The sequence below is a fragment of the Sapajus apella genome, unplaced genomic scaffold (assembly GCF_009761245.1).
Source record: "Sapajus apella isolate SASKATOON/1434 unplaced genomic scaffold, GSC_monkey_1.0 scaffold20, whole genome shotgun sequence".
In the NCBI taxonomy this organism is placed as follows: domain Eukaryota; kingdom Metazoa; phylum Chordata; class Mammalia; order Primates; family Cebidae; genus Sapajus; species Sapajus apella.
Genome location: NW_022436960.1, coordinates 27,302,974 through 27,326,772, shown reverse-complemented (window position 1 = coordinate 27,326,772; position 23,799 = coordinate 27,302,974). Strand labels below are relative to the sequence as shown.

General features: G+C 44.9%; 2 protein-coding genes across 3 annotated transcripts in view; one reads left to right on the top strand and one right to left on the bottom strand.

The window, feature by feature from the left end:
• FLVCR2 (FLVCR heme transporter 2) overlaps positions 1–23,799 on the top strand; it is a 63,353-nt gene that overhangs the window by 23,345 nt on the left and 16,209 nt on the right. For both annotated transcript variants that reach the window (XM_032287247.1, XM_032287248.1), the window contains exons 2-3: positions 12,833–12,974; positions 16,587–16,727. In XM_032287247.1, the coding sequence (XP_032143138.1) occupies positions 12,833–12,974; positions 16,587–16,727 (283 nt within the window). The remainder of the gene's footprint in view (positions 1–12,832; positions 12,975–16,586; positions 16,728–23,799) is intronic.
• ERG28 (ergosterol biosynthesis 28 homolog) overlaps positions 21,260–23,799 on the bottom strand; it is a 31,478-nt gene continuing 28,938 nt past the window's right edge. The window contains exon 5 of the mRNA XM_032287258.1: positions 21,260–21,559. Coding sequence (XP_032143149.1) covers positions 21,462–21,559 — 98 coding nt within the window. The 3' untranslated portion in view covers positions 21,260–21,461. The remainder of the gene's footprint in view (positions 21,560–23,799) is intronic.

The window sequence follows — 23,799 nt, the reverse complement described above, 5'->3', positions numbered from 1 at the left end:
AGGAGATGCTTTCTATGTAAGCAGGTCCCTCAGTAACTCCCTAAACAACAGGGCCAGATTTCATGGTGCTGCAATCTCTCTCTGTCTCTCTCTCAGGGCAATTTGAGATGTGGGTGACTGATAGTTTTCTTGGTGTAAGCTTTAGATTTCTTTTTTCTTTCCAGCTGTCCATCTGGAATCCTGGGGCAGGGTTAGTTAACTTATGAAGTTGGCTTCTTAGGAAAAAGCTACATGCGTCCTATCCTATCTATTTCTCAAAGTGCACGCTCCAAAGAAGCTTCTTGCCCGTGGCAGTCCATGTAGCAACAACTCTTCCAGGGCCTGCCAGTAAGTCCATCCAGATTTAGAAGGAAATGTGGGAGGATGAGAAACACTGATTGTCACGTGAGCACCACTTTTAGGGATGACAGCGTGTCGCCTTGCAAAGGAGACGATTATTCTCCTTTGGGCTGTTTTATCTGTCAAAGGTCAGGGAGTGGCGTGTTTGAGTCGGGAGGATAGGTGGGGGTTACTGTTGAGCGAACGTACGAGACGGTAGAATCCGTCTGTTGGCTGTCGATTACGGTCACGGCTATTGGGGAGTTGGTGGGCAGTCAGTGCCAAAGCATTTGAATGGAGCTTTGCATGTCGCCTACTTCAAATGTGAAAGATTTGGAGTAAGATTTGCATGATGTGGTCTGATGTGATCTCAGCTGACTGGGTGGTTTGAAAGACACCCACTCATTTTGCCGCCTTCCTAGCCGAGTCATGGGGAAGTTCTGTGACCACTGGCTGTCAGCACAGTCAGCTAGAGGGACTTTAGAGTACTGAAGCAACAATGATTTGTGCTCTCACTGAAGGGAGAGGCAGTGGCTGCTTTATTCTGAGCTCAAAGTAGACCTAGACTGACCTTTTGTGGAGTTCACCACGAGGACAACTTCAAGATGAACGCCCAACCCTTAAAAGGAGGAATGTGTGTGCCAGGAAGCTCCTGAGTTGATGATAACGGAAAGCAAGCATAAATACAGGGCTCAGCTAAAAAAATAAAATCAGGCCTTTGTTGGTTTTTTTTAATCATAAAACTTTCCTTGTAGAACTCATTTTCCTCCCCTTAACTTAGCATCTTCTCTGTTGACAGCCTAGAGTAGCTCTGCTCTTCAGCTTAACTTGCACCTCCTCCCACAAAGATGAGAAGGAAACCCAACACTAGGCTGTAGGCCAAGATCAAGGTATATCAGATTGTAAACCGGGTGAGAGTGAGTCCTTGTCTTGCATCTTTCTTCCCCCTTCTGAGTAGGGTGCTTAGTATGAAGCAGGTGCTCAATAAATACTGAGTGTAGGTCTGAGGGTGAGAAGTTGCTTGGTCTGCATTCTAGTCCCCTCCATGCCTGATGTTGGGGCACCCCAAATGGGAGGTCTTCCCTATGTTGGGGCTTCCTTGTGCCGTTGCATCTGGCATCTACTTTCTTTGGGTGGTTAAACCCTTACAATGCCGCAAAATGCTACTGTGCCCAACTTGTTTACTGCAGAGAAGCCTGGAATTACTTGAGTGAGGTATGAGCTGCACAGTTCTAAGAGTCATTTCTTTATTCATAAAGTATTTCCTGAGTGCCATCTCTGTTCTTGTCATTGTGTCAGATGTGGTATGGGAAGGGGTCACACAAGTAAATGTGAATCAATGTCCCTGTCCTCAAGGTGCTAACAGTCTAGTTCAGGAGACAAGACACTACACAAAAATAAACAAAACTAAGCATGACATAAGAACAAGAAACCTGTAGAGTGTAACTGTGGCAAACAAACCAAACTGTAGCTGGAGACATCGCTCAGCCTTGCTTCCTCCAACAGCTACGCATCTGGGGACATTTGAACTACAGAATGGAACATAGAAGACTGGAGGGAGGCTGGGTGCAGTGGCTCACGCCTGTAATCCCAGCACTTTGGGAGACCAAGGCAGGTGGATCACAAGGTCAGGAGTTCAAGACCAGACTGGCCAACATGGTGAAATCCCGTCTCTACCAAAAAATACAAAAATTAGCTGGGCATGGTGGCTCGTGCCTGTAATCCCAGCTACTTGGGAGGCTGAGGTAGGAGAATTGCTTGAACCAGGACCTGGGAGGCGGAGGTTGCAGTGAGCCAAGATTGCACCACTGCACTCCAGCCTGGAGTACAGAGCGAGACTCCATCTCCAAAAAAAAAAAAAAAAAAAAAGACTGGAGGGAGTGTCCGGTGTTTGAGGGCAGTTGCTCTTCTGTGGCATTCATCTTGTCCATTGAGGGCTTTGGAATCAGATAGCCAAGAGTTTGAATCTTAGTTTTGCCGAGAGAAGTTGTTTTGACCTTGGGCAAATTACAGAGGCTTACTCATATGTAAAAACCAAACAGAGGCCAGGCACGGTATCTCATGCGTATAATTCCGCCACTTTGGGAGGCCGAGGTGGGTGAATTGCTTAAGCTCAGGAGTTCAAGACCAGCCTGGGCAACACAGTGAAACCCTGTCTCTACTAAAAATACAAAAACTTAGCCAGGTGGGGTGACACACGTCTGTGGTCGCAGCTACTCGGGAGGCTGAGGTGAGAGGATTGCTTGAGCCTGGGAAGCAGAGGCTTCATCGAGCCAAGATTGCACCACCGCACAGCCTAGGCAACAGAGTGAGACCCTGTCTCAAAAAAGAAAAAACAAAAAAACACAAACAAAACCCAAACCAGAGATGATGGTGCCAACTCCAAGGGGTTGTTGTGAGGGCATAGATGAAATATCATGTGAAAAAGCCTTTAGCATGCTGTCTAGCACACAGTCGACACTCAGTACATCTTCACCTCCATCCTCCTGGTTTGGGTACCATTTAAGACCAGTACCTTTAACCTAATGGATAAGCGTACAGACAAGTACAGATGGCCAGAGCTTGAAGATCAGCCTCATCACTTACTGTTATGTGACCTTGGGCAAGCTACTTAAATGCGTTTTCTCCACTTTAAAATAGAGATTAAGGGAACACTTCTTCTATTTTATGGAGTGAAGTGTTGCCCCCAAAAAGAAAAAATTAACCTTTAAAAAGATAAAATGGCTGGGCGCGGTGGCTCAAGCCTGTAATCCCAGCACTTTGGGAGGCCGAGGTGGGTGGATCACGAGGTCAAGAGATCGAGACCATCCTGGTCAACATGGTGAAACCCCGTCTCTACTAAAAATACAAAAAATTAGCTGGGCATGGTGGTGCGTGCCTGTAATCCCAGCTACTCAGGAGGCTGAGGCAGGAGAATTGCCTGAACCCAGGAGGCGGAGGTTGCGGTGAGCCGAGATCGCGCCATTGCACTCCAGCCTGGGTAACATGAGTGAAACTCCATCTCAAAAAAAAAAAAAAAAAAGATAAAATGATTCAAGTATATGTATATTTATAGAGTGCTTTGAGCACAGTGTATCATCATTATCTTCCCTAGGGATCAATGACTGTAGCCTATCCTAATTTCAGCAGCTGCTGCTTCCTGCATTTCCCTAACCTCTTTACCCCAAAGAACTGAGGGAACACAGGAGCCCAGGCAGTATAAGCCACCAGCGTAATCACAGCTTTCAGGACAAATCTGTGATTGGGGCAGGAGCTCCAGGGAAGTCTGGGGTTGGTCAACTGTGACCCTTGCTCCCTAAGTTCTTAGAGATCTCAGCTTAGCCTTTAAATCCACAAACCACTTTCAGGAGTTATTTTCCACCAAATCAATGAGGTTGTTTAGATTGTCTTTTTCTCCAAAGGTGTGCCACCTCCTTAATCCCGAGTTGACCTTTTCAAAAGAAGACTTGGATTTGGAGATTTCACAAATAACAGTCACATGAGCGGTCTTTGCCTGGACATTATCGGTTACCGTGGCATTTTCCTTGGAGCCGCCTGGCATTCCTGGGTGCTGGGGGCTCATTCTCATGATTAAGCTCAAGCCCTGGGTTCTTAGTTTTGCCGTGTCACAGCCCCAGCAGCCACCCTGGACTCTCATGGCTTCTTTCTGAAGCATCCGCAGACTCAGTTCCAAGACCCGCTGCCGAACCTTGACCACACTTCCAAAGGTAGCTTGCCTGGCAGAGGGCCTTCACTCTAGCCTGGTCATTTCCATTTGGGATCTTGGAGCCCTTGTTTATGCTCCATGTTGCTAGATTAGTTATTGACTAGCAAGTATAAACAAACATCTAAATGATGCTGGCCAAGGGGTAGAGAGCAGTATTCACAGCAACAGAATTATGGACTGTAGTGTGCAGACTTGCCTAAATAGCACCAGCTTTGTGGTGTTTCAGTGCACACAGCACTGTGTGGGCATGGGCAATGAGTGTGGAAGTCACTTCTACATAATTCCCCAAGCGGACATGGTCCCGGGAGATGGAGCTTGTGTTCGTTTGTTTTGGATTGCAATAAAGGAATATCTGAGGCTGGATGATTTATAAGAAAAGAGGTTCAGTTGGCTCACGGTTCTGCAGGCTGTACAGGAAGCATGGTGCCAGCATCTGCTTGGTTTCTGGTGGGGCCTTAGGAAGCTTCCAATCTTGGCAAAAGGCAGTGGTGGAATGAGGGTGTCACCTGGTGAGGGCAGGAGTAAGAGAGAGTGAGGGGGAAGATGCCACACAGGTTTAAACAACCAGATCTTAGGAGAGCTCATTATCGTGAGGATAGCACCAAGGGTGCTTTTTTGGAAATGGAGTCTTGCTTTGTTGCCCAGGCTGGAGTGCAGTGGCGCATCTCAGCTCACTGCAACCTCTGCCTCCCGGGTTCAAGCAATTCTCCTGCCTCAGCCTCCTGAGTAGCTGGGACTACAAGGGCGCACCACTTTTGTATTTTTACTAGAGACGTGGTTTCACCAGGTTGGCCAGGCTGGTCTCAAACTCCTGACCTCAAGTGATCTGCCCACCTTGGCCTGCCAAAGTTCTGGGATTATAGGTGTGAGCCACTGTACCCAGCCTCAACATAAGCTTTAGAGGGGACAATATCCAAACCTATCATGCCCCTTTACATAGTAACACTTTCTCCCAAGTTGCCTGTGCAGCTGAAGTTTTCCTCAGCTGTCCTACTATGTGAACTTAGCTTCAGATGAATCTTCAGGCCATAAAGTTATTGCTAGTGTGCATAGAGGTATGTAGATATATACATTTACCTCATCACTGCAGCATGTAAAACATCCTTTGGCGAGGACAGCATCATACTGAATGCTTTAAAATTGTTCATTTGGGTTGATGGGCTTACAGTAATCCGATGTGTGGAAATCTAGATTGAACCCCAATGTATCTTTTATGAGGGTCTTATTTTATTTTTATTTATTTAATTTTTGAGATGGAGTTTCACTCTTGTTGCCCAGACTAGAATGAAATAGCATGATCTCAGCTCACTGCAACCTCCACCTCCCAGGTTCAAGCAATTCTTTGGCCTCAGCCTCCCGAGTAGCTGGGATTACAGGCATGCACCATCACGCCCAGCTAATTTTTGTATTTTTAGTAGAATGGGATTTTGCCATGTTGGTCAGGCTCTTAGCCCAGACCTGTGGAAAGATGTGGTTGGAAAAAAAGTCTAGACAAGGTTCTCAGAGAAAGTTTGCTACTTTAAAAAGCATGGTTGAGGATCCTTTTAAAATAAGACCCTCATAGGCTGGGCATGGTGGCTCACACCTATAATCCCAGCTCTTTGGGACGCCGAGGTAGGTGGATCACCTGAGGTCAGGATCCTCAACCATTGTACAGTGGCAATGGTGCTTTCCTGACATGCCAGTTAACTACAGCTCATTCCTTCAACACCCATTTATTAAGCATCAGAATAGCAAGTATCAGAAAAATGGCTGACAACTCAAAGATTAGAGGAAATTAGGACAAGGCAATCACACCTAGCAAGGATCATCAAGGAAAGCTCTGTGAGAGAGCTCACATGGTGATGGGCTCTGAAAGATTACAAAGGGGGAAACTTGGGATAAATGTTTAGTTGAGATGATGGAAAGGCTGGAATCATGACTTGTCCAATCTGGCTGGAACATAGCGGATTTATAGGGATACAGGAGAGAAGGGACTGGAAAGGAAGGTTGAAACTAGCAAAGACAGCTGTATTAGTCTGTTTTCATGCTGCTATAAAGAACTGCTTGAGACTGGGTAATTTATAAAGAAAGGAGTTTTAATTGACTCACAGTTCCACATGGCTGGGGAGGCCTCAGGAAACTTACAATCATGGTGGAAGGGGAAGCAGGCACATCTTACATGGTGGTAGGCGAGAGACAGCCTGTGAAGGAGAAACTGTAAAACATTTATATAACCATCAGATCTTGTGAGAACTCACTACTATGAGAATAGCATGGGGGAAACTGCTCCCATGATCCAATCACCTCCCACCAGGTCCCACCCTTAGCATGTGGGGATTACAATTTGAGATAGGTTTGGGTGGGGACACAGAGCGAAACCAAATCAATGGCCAAGAACAGTGGCTGAGTGGTTTGCACCTGCTTCCTTCCTCTGAGAGGGCTGACACCTTGAAGGTCTTTGAGCAGGGACAGTGGGGTCAATGTAATTCTGAGGACCATGAATCTGAGTACACCATGTAGGTCGGGCAGAGAAGAGATCACAGTTGCCTGGGAGAAAGGCAGAAGGGCTGAAGCAGGGCAGGGCAGATTCAAAGAGGACTTTGCAGTAGGGTTGAGAGGATCTGAGACGAAGTGGGTATAAGAGGACAGAGTCAATGATGACTAAGAGAATTGAGAAAGGACATGCAGAAGGAGACAGAGAAGGAAGTGAAGCAGATCCAGGATAGGATGATGGTTTGTTTGACTTCCCTAAATAAGCCAAGTACATCTTGGGAGTCCCAGTAGCCTCTGCTGCCTGTCACCATTGTTGTGTGAGAGTGTATGGGGAAGAGCCAGCCTTGCAGACAGGGAGTGAGCCTCAGCCCAATGAGCTAGATGGTATTTTCTTCCTCGTGTGGATTAGGAAACACACAGAGTGATCAATGAACTTGCCAAGGTCTAGTAACTGGTAGGCCTAGGATTTGAACTGAGATCTTTCTGACCCCCAACCCTGAGCCCTTAACCACTATATTAGTATGACGATGCCTCTGAGGAATGTTGAAGCAGAAAGGAGAAGAAGTGAGAGATTCATTTAAAAATAGCATAAAGCCAGGTACAGTGGCTCATGCCTATAATCTCAATATTTTGGGAAGCTGAGATGGGAGGACCACTTGAGAACAGCCTAGGCAACCTAGTGAGAGACCCAATCTTCATAAAAAATTGTAAAATGTCAGCCAGGCATGGTGGCATGAGCCTGTAGTTCCAGCTACTCGGGAGGCTGAGGCGGGTGAATCACTTGAACCCAGGAAGCAGAGATTGCAGTGAACCGAGATCACGCCACTGCACTCCATCCTGGCAACAAAATTGAGACTCTGTCTCAAAAACAAATAAATAAAATATATTATTTTAACTTATAAAACAAAAATAGCATATCATGGGCAAAAGACAAGCCCCAGATTAGGTCATAAAGAGACCAAATCTGATGGAAGCCCTTCAACCTCAGGGACCCTGGTGCAAAGAAAGGGGCTGGCTCAATAAGGAGATTTTTTTTTTTTAATTGATACATAGCGTTTTACATGTTTATGGAGTATGGGTCTTTTTTTTTTTAGACAGAGTTTTGCTGTTCTTGCCCAGGCCAGAGTGCAATAGCACGACCTCGGCTCACCACAACCTCTGCCGCCCAGGTTCAAGCGATTCTACTGCCTCAGCCTCTCAAGTAGCTGAGATTATAGGCATGCGCCACCACACCCGGCTAATTTTGTATTTTTAGTAGAAATGGGCTTTCTCCATGTTGGTCAGGCTGGTCTCAAACTCCTGACCTCAGGTGATCCGCCCACCTTGGCCTCCCAAAGTGCTGGGATTACAGGTGTGGGCCACCGCCCGCAGCCAAGTATGGGATATTTTTGACTCAGCACTAGGAAGCTAGCTCCTGAGAGCCCTGAAATCTAAGGGAACATGTCCAGCCATAGCCAATGACTGTGCCCAGGGGAGAGGAACGAACCAATTGGTTTGAGCGAATTGGGACCCAGCACTAGGGGTGAGGATGGGCTTGCCGTTGTTTGAATAGCACCGCACGTTTGGGAGATTAATATTTTGTTGGTGAGAATCTGTTTGCTGAGGTTGTTGTCTCCTAACAAGAACGGGATCCATGTTGCCAGTGGCTTGGGTCAAGAGGATGAGGTGCCTGGGACCCAGAAAAAGGCTCAGATGGGGACTACTGGTTCTTTTCCCTGTTCCATTTGGACTGCAGCCCTCACCACTGTGTGGACACAGAGCTCCTTGACTTGTCTTTTGTGGATGCCCTGGGATCCTCCCTGGATGTCCTGGCCATATTCTGGCCCCTTGACTAGATAGGATTTAGGAGGGCATCTGTGTGCTAGGGTTCTGATTCAAGTGTGACTTAGGGCTTTGTGGATGGTGAATGGGGACAGCGGGGCGGTGGAAGAGGATGGGAAACAGTGTTTCCGTGGATCTCAGAGCTGGTATAGCATGTGTGTTGTGTTGTGTAATGGGCTAGGTATGGAAATCTTACCCCAGATGCAGCCTGGTGGTTTTCTGGTTTTATTCTTGCTCTGTCAAATGCATGAGCCAGAATTACAAGTGACACATCATTCAAAGTATGGCTTCTTCCTGTCACCAGAGCCCTCAGACTACACAGACATGTTTTTCACTGTGAAATTTGCTCTGGAAATGCTCCTGATGACTGACATTGCGATAGCATTTAGAGGTCACCTTTCAATTTGCTGAAAGGGCAAAAATAAAACAGAAAATAAAAATGAAATATCCCAGGCTGCCTCTCCATCCCTTCATTTATCACATTTTTTGTTAAACACCTTCTACTGGAATGAAGTAAACTACAGTTATAAAGCTTACCTAACTTTGGAGCGCTGTGTGTTGAAAACTCTAGCTTTGCCAGGGCGGTGGCTCACGCCTGTAATCCCAGCACTTTGGGAGGCCAATGCGGGCGGATCACGAGGTAAAGAGATCGAGACCATTCTGGCCAACACGGTGAAACCCCGTCTCTACTAAATATACAAATATTAGCTGGGCGTGGTGGCACATGCCTGTAGTTCCAGCTGCTCGGGAGACTGAGGCAGGAGAATCACTTGAATCCGGGAAGTGGAAGTTGCAGTGAAGCGAGATCACGCCACTGCACTGCAGCCTGCCAGAGTGAGACTCTGTCTCAGAAAAAAAAAAAAAAAAAAAGCAATGAAAACTCCAGCTTTGCTAGCCGTAGTTGTGTGACCTTGGGCAAGTCAGCCCTCCTCCACCTCAGTTTCATCATCTGTGAAACTGGGATGACATTAGATCCCTCTTTCTGGGGTTGTTGTGAGGCTTGAGGTACTCTATGTAAAGCTCTATATGTTGTACTATGATGAGTATTATCATGAGGCAGGCTCCAGAGATCAATGCGAGCCCTACCCTCATGGAGCTCGTAATCTGGTTGGGAAGACAGATGGTGATGTTATGGGTCAAGTTTGGGAAATACTGCTATGGGATAGGTAAAAATGAAAAGAGCCTAATTTTTGAAAAGTAAGTTCCAGAAGAGCTAAGACTATGTCTTGGTTTGACAATGAATTTTGTACTTTGCCCATGACTTTGTGTTTTGTTGAGAATGATAAAACTACAACATGTACAGGGATGTAAGTCTACTCAAAAACAGTTAGCAGTGACACACATTCATTTGCATTCCCAAGGTGGGTCTCCAGGAAAGGTGCCAAATGCACCAGGCGAGTTGTTCTCCCACATTTTAAATTAATGTTTCACTGATTCAGGCTCCAGGTCTCTGATTTGTACCCAAGATGTTTCCTCTTAAATTAATGACAACCCAAATGGGTGAAAATTAATGAAAAACCCAAATAGATGTCTGTGTTAACTAGTATCACACCAACATTTCATGGAAGGCAGCAAAGTGAGCCTGGGCTCTGACATCAGACAGAAGTGGCTTAGGATCCCAGCTCTTCTGCTAGTTGCCTATGTGACCCTGGGCAGGGTGCTGAGCAGCAGTTTTTTTTTACCTATCTTTTTTGTCGTTACAAAGTTACTGGAGTTAGGCTGGGTGCAATGGCTCATGCCTGTAATCCTGGCACTTTGGAAGGCCAAGGCAGGCAGATCACTTGAGATCAGGAGTTTGAGACCAGCCTGGCCAACATGATGAAACCCTGTCTGTACTAAAAATACAAAAAGTAGCCAGGTGTGGTGGCGGGCGCCTGTAATCCCAGCTACTCAGAGGCTGAGGTAGGAGAATCACTTGAACCTGGGAGGTGGAGGTTGCAGTAAACTGAGATTGCACCACTGCGCTTCAGCCTGGGTGACAGAGCGAGACACCATCTCAAATAATAATAAAAATAATAAATTTAAAATAAATAAAGTTATTGGGGTTAAATTAAAAGATAATGTGTATTACATATTCAGTGCATAGCAGATGCTCAAGAAACAGTAGGGCATCCTACCCTCTCCTTACTTTCCCATACACATTTTTTTTACTTACCACTGTGAGTACAATGTAGAAAGAACCTGGACCTTAACAGGGAGATGTGTAATTCCTAGCTTTGTGTAGCCAGGATTTTCTACTAATGTTCATCTGTCGATACATCCATCCATCCATGACTATGAGACAGATCTATGAACTAGAAACTAGAAAGAGACTCTCCCTAAACACTGCTCTCAAGAAGCAGGAAAAAATATGTCTTGAAAAAACAAAAGAGGAAGCAGCTTACAGTCTAATCCTTATGTTTTGGTTTTTCGCACTAGGCATCAAAGTACCTCCATAGCCAATTTCCTCCTTGAGAAAGGTTACCGTGAGACAGCATTGCTGCCCAGCTGGGGTAACTGCAGGCCACTCTTAGGGCCCGCCCATTCACCCCACTGGCTGGAGTTGGGGTTGATCAGCACTCACTCAAGCTTAGTGTATAGATGGAACGAACAGAGTCCAGCCACCCCAGGAGAGTAGGGTGTACAGTGTGGCACCAGCTGGGAGGATTTCTTTATTGGGGCAGAAGATTATTGGGGATTAGGGTATCCTGTGTTGGGACCTCAGAGCTTTAATTTTCCTTTGGAAATGAAAGAGTCACAGAGCCTCAGATGATGTCTGTATCTTTCCTCACTCTTGCAAATGGGACCCTGGGAGATTCTACTTAACTTCCAGACCTCCAACCCCAAGCGCTTAGAAGGCCGCATATGAGTTGGAGTGGGACCACCTTCCCAGCTATGAAGAAGGTTGTATTTGCCCCTGTTTATGGCTGGTTTTTACCTTCAGTGGAAGTCTTGCAGATCAGCAGGTAAGCCTGACTCTGACAAACTAGCATGACCAAGGATCAGATAAAGCTCCAAGGACACAAAAGAGGCCTTTCTTCTGCAGAATCCTGCCTACCTGAGCCTTTCTCAAGGTTCTTAGCTTGGGAGGCACTGGCCAGAGAAGACAGGAGATCTGCTTTCTCACCTCTACTCTGCTAGAACCCTGGGTGACCCTCAACAAGTCACAGAGCTCAATTAACCTCACTTGGCCTTTGTTTTCTCCTGTAATGACTGGTTTTGTAATTATAATAGAGGATTACAGAAGAACTTTCAAACTGTAATATTCTATCATCGCAACCCACAAATATGGCCAGTTGTGTTATCTGTTATATTTTTGTCTTAACATTTTTCCTGCTAATAGATTGTGAAGCTCCTTGAAGGCAGGAGCCCTGCCTTATACCTCTTGGTACCTCCTAAAATATCTAGCAGAGTACATTTTAAAGATGCATGTGGTTGATTGATTACATATTGGTCTAAAGAGTTCTACACAGAAAAGATGAGTGATCACTTTTGTGAATATTCCAGAACTGAGAACCACTAGTAACCACCTTGAATGGCTGTAATTGACAGATTGAAAAACCAATCAAGGCAGTCAGCAGATTGAAAGCTGATGAATAGTGTGAAAATGAGGAGTGAAAGCAAATTGCATCTTTACCTGTAGCTCTTTCAAGTGCAATAAAGGAAAAATGAGACCGTAAGACAAAATAATTACTCATCTTCCTTCACTCTTGAAATTTGATGCTTGCCTGAGTTCACAAGCTCTTTTCCCATTTCTGCTTCAATATTATGTACAGCAGAAGGGCTTTTGGGAATTGTATCACAGCCAGTCAGTACTGAAGTCAAGCCATTCTGACCTCGGAAACACCCAAGTCTGTTAGGTCACTGGAATTTGGACTCCAATCCAGATAAAAAACGGTTTAATTTGTTGGGAGAGTGTGTGTGTGTTTATAGCCATTTTTTAGGTGCCTATCTTCTGTGCATATACATTTATGTAGTTATGTGTGACTTCACACTACAGATACTTTAGAAGTTACTACGTTATTCACACAATAAACTGAAGCTTTCATGCTTGTAAATGTGATAACAACTTTAGACTTCTAGCTCTTACTGACTGCAAGTTCTTGGGCTTGCAGTGTATAGAATTTCTCCCCAGCTGGGCTCTCAGCTCTGGGTTAACAGATTCAGTGAAACTAAAAATTCAAGTAGCACAAGAAAAAAATAATCAATGTTATTTTACTCTATTCCAGATATGGGAGTAGAGGTACCATCATTCATTAATGTGCAGCCAGAGAAGAGCCAGCCTGTATTGAGATCATCAACTATACTTTCAATAGGCATTGATAATGAGGGTGGTCAGAAGGATGTATAAGCCCAATCGCCAGTCAGAAGAAAGATTTCTCTGGTGTTTTGAGTTGGGAAATAATCCCTGTTTGGGTGTGAGGAAGGATTGGAAGTTCGGAATTAGATTTCTTATTAAGAGTCTCTTTACATTTGTGCTGTCACCTCCCTTGGCCATTGGTAACTGTGATTGGTTGTCTCTGTCTTCTATAGCTTGGAATTGCGATTGGGTTCTTGGTCCCTCCTGTTTTGGTACCCAACATCGAAGACCGGGACCAGCTTGCCTACCACATCAGCATCATGTTCTATATAATAGGAGGTGTGGCCACTCTCCTCCTCATCCTTGTCATCATTGGTAAGGTCATTAGTAGACTGATGGGACAGCAGGGGGCAAAGGGGCAGGGAGATTCTGCTGACTTCGGTGGGACCCTTGTGAACATGCCCTGAAATACCATAGATATTTACAAAAACTGTTGTCTTGGCTTCTTATGGTCTTCAAATGTTTTAGCCTGGGCAGTTGTTCCCACACAGTGCTAGCTTGTCCTGTGCACTTTGTTAGTGGCTAAGGAAAGGTTTAATTGTCATTAACCTGTTCTCCAGTCCTATCTCATTGGAAGTAATGGCTAGACTGCTAGTCCCCTTGATGAAAGCCACTGAGCACTTAGGCCATCACAGGCACTGTGCTAAGCATGCCTGATTTCATTTAGTCTTCAGCAGCCCTATCAGTGAGGTACCATTATCAGTCTTATTTAACAAAGAGAAAAATGACACTTAAGGGAGGTTATATAAACTATTCAAGATTAAATAACTAATTGGTGGCAGAGATTGGAGTCAAGTCTAAGCTTATCTATCTCCCTATTCCAAATTTCTGAAAAACAAAACTGAAATTGATCCATAAAATTAATAATCTCATAGATTAACCTGACAATACTTAGGTATCATAGTTCTTTAATGCTTTTTAAGAATTATTTTTATTTTTATGTTCTTTTTTTTAATTCTTCTCTCGCCCATGTACCAGTGCATCTTTAATGCTTTTTTAAAAAATTATAAGAGTAAGCCAGGTGCAGTGTCTCATGCCTGTAATCCCAGCACTTTGGGAGGCCGAGGCAGGTGGATCACGAGGTCAGGAGTTCAAGACCAGCCTGGCCAAGATAGTGAAACCCCGTCTCTTTTAAAAAATAAAAAATTATAAGACTAATATATGCTCATTATAGAAAAATCTAGAAAATACAAAAAAGCATAGAGAAAGGAATGACCATTAACTTGTCATCGTATAGGTTAATCCCAACTGTGAACCTCAGATAATTACTGTTAATATTTTGTTTTTTATTTTTTATTTTTGGAGATGGAGTCTTGCTCTGTCACCCAGGCTGGAGTGCAGTGGCACAATCTTGGCTCACTGCAACCTCTGCCTCCTGGGTTTAAGTGTTTTTCTTGCCTCAGTCTCTTGAGTAGCTGAGAATACAGGTACCTGTCACCACACTCGGCTAGTTTTTGCATGTTTAGTAGAGACAGGGTTTCACCATGTTGGCCAGGCCAGTCTCAAATTCCTGACCTCAAGTGATCCACCCACCTTGGCCTCCCAAAGTGCTGAGATTACAGGTGTAAGCCACCACACCCCGTCCGTACTGTTAATATTTTATATCCATGTGCATTTAATGACTGAGGTATTTGGTAAGACAATTTTTACATCCTCTTTTTTTCAGTTGAGTGATATTATATGAGCTTTGACAAATTTATTTTCAGCTAGTAGCCTGTGTAAAGGTTAACCAGCCTTCTTCCTAATACCTGAAAGTTCCAACTCATATGTTAAAGGTTTCATTCCTGCCTGCTGGCCCCACCTCCAGAGTTAAGCAGTTCTATAATTGGGTACCTCATTCAACCGTTCTCACGGCGTTGTTTCCCTCCAAGAATCCAGGATGAGAAAGGCCACCTAATGGGTTTAAAAACTGGCAGAATGTCTTAGACAGAGAACTTGGTGTTCCTGGTAAGGTGAGAAGCAAGGGAGCTATGGATGAGAGCAGGGAAGAATGATACAGCCGGGGCCTCTTAGCCAGACTTTCAGTTTCAAGTTATATGTCCAGCTCCAAATTCTCAAGCAGATGAGGGCCTGGTCCTTTGCAGTTGAAAATCTGGAGTTTGGGCATTTCTATTTGGGCATTTTATTATCAAGCACAGATAGACAGTTGCTAATTGAGTAAAGACCTGAAAAATCATATCTGAATTCTGGTTTGTGGTTGCCAAATCCTTAAGCTAACACCTGCTGATGTAGAGATGAGCAAACTTTTTGCCTTTCATTCTTTCTCCTGATTAAGGGAAGGTGAAGAGGCAAGACAATGGATGAGAGGCTCCCAACTCTAATATCCAGGACTATTTCTAAAGAAGGAGGAAGCAGGACTCTGAAGTCTGGGCAAGGGCATTTTCTTGGTGGAGGGCCCCTTTGATCTGCCAAGAGAGTAAAATTCATTTCCAGGGCTTCCTCTAACTGGTGACAGTCTACTGACCTTTCAGGAGCATTCTCTTGGGGTGTAGAGGAGGCCACAAGGTGCTTATTTGGAATATTTTCTTTTCTTTTTTGAGACAGAGTTTCACTCTGTCGCCCCAACTGGAGTACAGTGGCATGATCTCAGCTCACTGCAACCTTTGCCTCCTGGGTTCAATCAATTCTCCTGCCTCAGCCTCCCGAGTAGCCAGGACTACAGGCGCGTGCCACCGCACCTGGCTAATTTTTGTATTTTTAGTAGACACAGTATTTTACCATGTTGGCCAGGTTAGTCTTGGACTCCCAACCTCAAGTAATCTGCCTGCCTTGGTCTCCCAAAGTTCTGGGATTACAGGCGTGAGCCACCACTCCTGTGTACTTAGTTTGGATTTAATAGGGGAGTCACTTTAACCAAACAACTAGTTAAACCGATCTGCCCCCTAGAAAATGGACTGGTGATCCATACAGTCAAAATGATCATGCCAGTTGTACTGAAAATATTATACAAAGGGAGTGGCTTTCCTGCTGTGATGCTCCAGTCCTTCATATCAGAGTGTCTGCTCCTGGAGAAGCATTTGCCAATCTTCTTGTTTCTGTCATGAGGCGGAGGTCTGATTCAGACTTTGAGAAACTAGGAATGGACCCTAAATTTTTTTTTTTTTTTTTTTTTTGCAGAATAAGACCCCTTTCACTTATTCAGGGAAGACTTATCAGCTGCTGCATGCCATGCTCTGTGCTAAGCTGGGGCAGCATAGTCCCTTTCCCCTTGGGAGGAGCTGTGGTGCTAAGCCACTAACTGGGCTCACCAATCCCAACACTTTAGCTTTTGCTGCTTTTCCATCATGTGTTGCTGGCGTGTTTCTTCAGTTCTCTGTGGTATGTTATTTGCTGGTTACTATGAGATTCCTTGATCTTTGAACACTACCTGGGATGTCCAGTGATTTCAGCCTTCCAGCAGTCATTAAGAAAAATAATCAGGGCTGGGGGTGGTGGCTCACGCCTGTAATCCCAGCACTTTGGGAGGCTGAGGTGGGCAGATCACTTGAGGTCAGGAGTTCAAGACCACCCTGGCCAACAGAGCGAAACCCCATCTCTACTAAAAACACAAAAATTAGCCAGGCATGGTGGTGTATGCCTGTGGTCCCAGCTACTCGGGAGGCTGAGGCACGAGAATTGCTTGAACCCAGGAGGCAGAGGCTGCCCTGAGCCAAGATCATGCCACCGCACTCCAGCCTGGGTGACAGAGTGAGACTTCATCTCAAAAAAAAAAAAAGGAAAAATGTATCAAAGGACTATTCACTCAGCCTCAGACAATGTGAAGCAGCTTCAAGAGAGGGGCTGGAAAGGGTTTCGTGTAAGAATTAATATTTCCTTTGGGAGTCTTAGCTCCTGTCAGATGATGGAGCAGCTTTTGCCCCTGTGAAACCAGTTCTGTTGGGGTGGGACCATGGGAATTTTCAGTCATCTCTGTTTCTTTCCTTTCAGTGTTCAAGGAGAAGCCTAAATACCCCCCCAGCAGGGCCCAATCCCTGAGCTATGCCTTGGCCTCTCCTGATGCCTCGTACTTAAGTTCCATCAGCCGGCTCTTCAAAAACCTCAACTTTGTGCTGCTGGTCATCACCTATGGTAAGGTGCCGGTGTGTCTAGGAAGGCATTTGAACTGGAAATGTTAGATGAGTGGCCTGAGGTATCTTCACATCTTACTCTTTCCAGATCCCAACTGTGCATGTGAAGTTGTTGTTTAGGGTCAATCCAGAGGAACCAGCTATGCTCGAGGGCTTCTGCATGTGTTGTAAAGTCCACCTAGAAAACAATTTCTTCCCATGTTAGGTCACCTGACCAATGCCTGTTGGTCCTCCAAGTCTCATCTCCATATCACTTTTGAAGAGCAGTAGTAGGTGACTTTCCCTTTCTTACCAAGCTATTCCTTGTACATCTTTTTCTTTTCTCTCTCTTTTTTGAGACGGAGTGTCACTCTGTCACCAGACTGGAGTGCAGTGGCGCAATCTTGGCTCAACACACAACCTCCACCTCCCAGGTTCAAGTGATTCTCCTGCCTCAGCCTCCCGAGTAGCTTGGACTACAGGTGTGCACCACCACACCCAGCTAATTTTTGTATTTTTAGTAGAGATGGGGTTTCACCATGTTGGCCAGGATGGTATCGATCTCCTGACCTCGTGATCTACCCACCTCAGCCTCCCACAGTGCTGGGATTACAGGCGTGAGCCACCGCGCCCGTCCTATTCCTTGTTCATCTTAACACCTGTCATTAAAAAAAAAAAATTGCAGATCTATTTCCATATTAGACTGAACTTTCTAAGGTTGTGGATTTATGTTTTTCATCTTTCTAGCTCCTCAGCAGTGGCTAGCCCTGGTGACTATTCCAGTAGTTACTGAATTAGTTAATTAATGAATGCATGCATAGATGTGTCTTGCCACAGGAGTCACTCCTCAACCCGTCCTCCCTCATCCTGTAATTGACTTCTGTTTTATCTGAATGTACAACATCACTCTTTCATTTGATTTGCCTGGCTCTTAGCAAGATAGGTTGGAATCTTTATGCTAATGTGTTGGCTTCCTTTCCCAGCACGGTGCTTTCTGTGTCTTCTTTCAAGCCTGTAATAAGATTGTTGGATCGGACTAGGGCAAAGACAGAACCTCATGGCATTCCATTAAAGAGTGTCCTCCAAAAAGAAAAGTGTCCTCCAGATGAATGCCAACCATTAGTTAATACCCTTAGTCCAAGTTGCTGCATATCTACCCACCTTTATTGCTATTCAGCCTACATTTGGTCATTTAATCCACCAGTTAAAGTTTGATTAAAACCAAGAGTTAGCAGCTGTGTGACATGTATAGGAACCATATGAGACAAAAAAATGAGATTGGTTTGACATGACTTATTCTTAGTGAAACCCCAGGTGGCCTTGGCTTCATGTTGCCTATACACTGAAAAGTATTGTTTTATAACAGCAATCGTGCTTACTATGTGCCAGGTACTTTTCATATCTGATTTTATTTAACTTCCAGTACACCCATGTGATGTTGGTACTAAAATTATCCCTATTTAACAGATGAGGAAAGTAAAATCAAAGTGGTTAGATAAGTAGCCCAAGGCCACACACCTTTCAAGTGGCGGAGCCAGAGTTCAAATATAAGTTCATGTAACTCCAAAGTCTGCTTTTTTTTCCCCCAAGACAGAGTCTCGCTCTGTCGCTCAGGCTGGAGTATAGTGGCATGATCTCGGCTCATTGCAACCTCCGCCTCCCAGGTTCAAGTGATTCTCCTGCCTCAGCCTCCCAAGTAGCTGGGATTACAGGCACCTGCCACCATGCCCAGCTAACTTTTGTATTTTTAGTAGAGACGGGGTTTCACCATGTTGGCCAGGCTGGTCTTGAACTGCTGGCCTCGTGATCTGCCTGCCTCGGCCTTCCAAAGTGCTGGGATTACAAGCATGAGCCACCACACCCAGCCCAAAGTCTGCATTCTTAATGCCAATTCTGGAATTATTGATGTTCCTTCCTAGGATTGTGCCAGGGTTTCATTTTAGACTTATCAGTACATTTTATCTCAATTAAAATATTTATCTGCTGAGACACTAGGTAAGAGGTGGCTTCATCCTGTTAAAGGGGCAATCCCATTTTCAGGCGTATGTGACCTTTCATCTGGAATAGCTGTAGATGACCCGATTCATCTTTAAGGTCTTGGTCCTCCATTCCTCATTTCCTCCAGTTTCTCGGTTCTCTGAGTATGTTTCCCCATTCATCCACAAAATAAAGACAAAGTTTCCAAACCTTAGAGAAGTCCAACTAAGGAAGTTACAAGTTCCCCATCACTGAGAGGTATTCAAGTATAGATGGGACTAACCACTTGGTGGGAATGTTTTAGGGAATCTCAGGCTAAAGATGGATAGTGAAACCAGATGACTTTGGGGTCCCTTCTAGACTCAGGATTCCATAACTCTAAGAGCTTTTGCTTTTGCTAGAGTTAGATATCGTGAGTGCATTGACATTTGACAACCATAAACCTTGTTGCATCTAACAGAGGATATTTGAAGCCTACCCTGGGATTCTAGGGCAGATGAGTGCTTCATAAATATTTTCTATGGATGAAAATGGTGACCGTGTGATAACTGGGCAATGGTCTCTTTCCAAAGGCTGTGGTCCTCAGTGCTGGAGGTTGTTGATATTAGGGCCAGGTCACTGACCCATGAGAATAAGAAACAGAAACAAAATGTACCAGGAACATTGTTGCTCCTGGTCATCGAAGGACTCAAGCCTGGGCCATGCTGTGGAGAGCAAAGCCACTCCTCCTCCTTCCTCTTGCATGGCTGGTTGCTTACATAGTCTTTAATCTGACAGAGTAGTTTTAATCCTGTACTTCCGGACTCTTTTTCTTATCTATTTGATTAAATGATAACCCAGGAAATAGATAAGAAAGCACTTCTTGAAAGGTGGAGTAAGGACCTTAGAAAATCTGCTCCTTTTTAAAAACAAGAAAAATGTCAAAATGAATTTTTTCAGAACTTTTAACAGATGGCTTGCAGCAATCTAAGCAGCATTATTCAGGATAAATGGCTAAATATCAGTAAGAATTATGGGCTTTAACTTGCCCTATTCCAATCCCCTTCTCCCAGGCTCTGCAGTAGCCTTGACTGCTACAGCCTCTCGGCCATGGGGCTGTGACATCAGCAGCCTCGCAGCCATGGAGCTGTGACATCAGCAGCCTCGCAGCCATGGAGCTGTGACATCAGCAGCCTCGCAGCCATGGGGCTGTGACATCAGCAGCCTTGCAGCCATGGAACTGTGACATCAGCAGCCTTGAGGCCATGAAGCTGTGAGAGCCAACTGTCTCAGCCATTGGAAGGAGCAAAGTCAGTTTGGAGCTCCACCCCTGAGAATTACTATTTGACCTCCCTGGCAGGTCCCCAGAAAAGCCCTATTCATAGGACATGTTATTTGATCTGACTTGGAGTTTGTTCAGTGGCAAGAGCTCTATTGCCAGGGCATTTGTTGAAAACAATCAATAGCACTGCTGAACATTATAGCTGCCTGCAGTGGCGGTAACAGTTGGGGTGAACAAGAGCCTGGCTGAAAATGCTGAAAGGAAACTCTGGAGAATGTGATGTCCATATGGGGCTCTTTCCAACAAGGAAATGATTCTGAGACTTAATCGCAGATTTGAAAAAATGTTTGATTGAGGAATCATATTAATTGCTTTACATGCATTATCTCATTTAATTTTCAAAACAAACACATGACATAAGCCCATTACTTCATTTTATGCATGAGGAAACTGAGGCTTTGGAGATTTAGTTTCTTGCCCATAGGGCAAAAACAATAGGCACTTACTCCAACTGTTAATCTTTGCTTTCTTCTACTGTGTTTTTTCCAAATTAAAACAAACAAAAACAATTTTTTTTTTTTTTGAAATGGAGTCTCACTCTGTCGCCCAGGCTGCAGTGCAGTGGCATGATCTTGGCTCATTGCAACCTCCACCGCCTAGGTTCAAACAGTTCTCCTGCCTCAGCCTCCCAAGTAGCTGGGATTACAGGCACCCACCACCATACCAAGCTAATTTTTGTATTTTTAGTAGAGACAGAGTTTTACTATGTTGGCCAGGCTGGTCTCAAACTCCTGACCTCGGATGATCTGTCCACTTGGCCTTCCATCAAAAAAAGTTTTTTAAAATGCCCTGTATAAATTCAACTTGATGCTTCGAAATCCTCCAGAATCATCCCAGTCCTCCCAATCCCCTTGCAGTTTCAGATTGGGCTTTGAAGGCAAATTGGTTCATACTTTTTACATTGTACATGTAGTGTTCATATTTAGCTCTGAATTACATGCATTTAAAGAGCATGTAGCTGGAGCTACATTTAAAGAAATCAAATGCTCAAAGAGCATTTAAAGGAATCAAACAGACAACAGCATTTCACAGGAACATGTACTGGACATGGGTGAATATGTCTTGGGTTAAGAGCCTTGAGTGCTAGACTCATAAGTTCAAAGTTGGCTCATAAGAAATGGGAGGTCTGAGTTTTGGTGTCAGCTCTGCCCGTTACTGAGTGTACCGCCTTCACCCGTCTGTGCTACCCATCCTTCATCTCTTTAATACCCTCCACCCGCTACCAGAAAACAGCAATGACACTTACTTCCCATTGGAGTGTTCTGAATGGAAGTGAGAGCTTTTAATGCAGTTGAGAATAAAGACATGGCATGCCTCCAGATTGCTATTGCATTGGTAAACTTATTTCCAGCGTTGCTTCTTTGGTCCAAACCAGATTTCACTAAGAGGAGTAGCTGTCCTGCAGCTGGTGGTATTGTACTTGTCGTGGCTTTCCAAGTGGTTCTCCAAGCTGATGAGTCAACTGCCCAGAGCTGAAGTACAGTGATGATTGAAGGCCTTGGAGGAAATCAAGGGTCCAAGTGTTGCTGGCTTTTCCCTAGACTTCTGGCTACACCCTTAGAGGTAGGGTTGAGAGATAAAATAAAGGCCATCCAGTTAATTTGAATTTCAGACAAGCAACAAATACTTTTAATATAAATATGCCTTATGTAATATTTGTGGCATATTTATGCTAATAACTATTATTATTTTAAATTTATTTATTTGCTTTTTTTTTTTTTCCAGAATCTGGCAATTCAGTTTAGAAGGGAAGAGTTGCAGGGGTTGGGCTCGTGCTTGATGTTGCTGAAATCTCACATTAGTAAGAAACTGCCAGTAAAACACCCTCCCTCTCTCTTTCAAGTCTGGCAATATGGGAAGACTCAAGGAACCAGAAATTCCACTTGCCTGCAAGTGTCTTTGGTGTGTTTCACAGCAGGGCGGGGTGAGAGAGAGAAAGGAAGCTTCCTTTGGCTACATTCTGTTTGTGGCTCTAGGTCTTGCATTCACATGGCCTCCTCTAATGTCTTATTATCAATGGCATAACAAGTCTTCTCTTCTAGAAAATGCCATACTCAAAGGGCATACCTTTTCTGTAATTATCGCCCAGGCTTGCTGAAGCCAAGATTATTCTGAATAATTTTCAGAAGCCTTTTGAATAATTTTCCAGTGGCTCTGGCATCTGAACTCAGAGCCCCAACTTGTATATCCCAAGGTTCACCTTCCCTTGGGGCTCTCAGTGCTTTATCATTGTTCTACCTACATAGGCTAGGGAGGGGCTTCATGCCCCCTCTAAAATCCTGGCTGAAGAGTGGGCATAAAATCCTTCTCTGGATTCCCAGGAGCTTTGCCAAGGTCAAGGTGGCCCTTTAAAACAAGGACTAAAGGAAAACACAGAGTAAGCAAAACCCAAAGATATGATCTGGGGTCAGTGTTTCCCAAAATTCCCTGAGGATAGGATTCCCTGGGTGCTTGACGGAATGTGCACATAGATTTCTGGAAACTCAAATTTAGAAAGCCTGGGTTGGGGCCTGAGAATCAGCTTTCTACCAGCATTCCAGATAATTCTGACTTGCAGCAGAGTTGAGAACCTCTGGGGTAGCTGTGTGGTGGGTCTTGAAGCCTCTTCCCATCCCAGCTGCCTCCATGTTAACCCCACCACCTGAGAGCCTGGGTCTGGTCTCTGATCTTCTGTATTTTGAAGGCCATGTATTCTCAAATTCCAGACGTCTTAACAAATGTATAGGGGGTTTTTGTTGCTGTTGCTAAAGATGCAGATTCCTGGGCCCTATTCCAAGAGATTCTGATTCAGTAGATCTACGGTAGGGCCTCACAATCTGCGTTTTTAAACTTTAAGGAATTCTAATGTCAGTATTCTCTGGAACACAATTTGAATAAAATTGTTATTGGGGCTGGGCTTGCTGGCTCACACCTGCAGTCCCAGCACTTTGGGTGACCAAAGTCGGAGGATCGAGATTCAAGACCAGCCTGGGAAACATAGTGAGACCCCCAAACATTTTTCACAAAGAAAAAAATTGTTTTTGACAAAGGAAAGAAAGAGATTCAGAATGTGGACAGAGAGAGTCCTTTCTGCCTCTCTAAAGCTTGCCTCCTCAGTAAGTGGCACCTCTCCCAAGTGACTGATTCCAGGAATGACCAGGCCTTTTAGGGGAGGTCACATTTTCTCTTCCCTGGCCCAGCAGGCTCACCTTGCTGAGGATGATCAGACCTGAATAGAATGCAGTCACCTGCACTCCTGTAAGAGGTACTCACGCCAGGAAGGAGCATGCATTTCATTCCTGCCCTTCTGTGTGGGATGCTCAACCCCTTTGTTTGGGCAGTAGAGTGAACTTATCCTGGTTAACCATGTTTGGCAACCTTTGACAATATAGGAAGGGACATCTAGACCAAAGATGGATTCAGAAAACATACACAACCTCCTGATTCCTCTAAGTCGAGGCTGCAGAAACAGTGGAGAAGATCGGCAGCCTTCCAGGATGAACCTCTGCTCTTCCTTCCCTCCTGGTCCCCTCTAGCCCTGATTCAGTCACCTGTCTGGCCGGGAGCAGGGATGGCTGTTGGTGAACCACATTGCTCTAGGGAGCCAGTGCTTCCACCAACATTGCTTATGATCAGAATCACCTGGGAGGCTCGTTCAAATGCAGATTGTGGGGGTGGGGGGGGCTCACTCTCAGAGTTCCTGTTGCAGTAGGTCTGGGATGGAACAGAGACCACACTTTGGAAACTATTTCACTAAACCTTTGGGCCCCAGAAAAACCACTCGGCTTCCGCAGTGTGGGTCAACCTGTTCAGGACT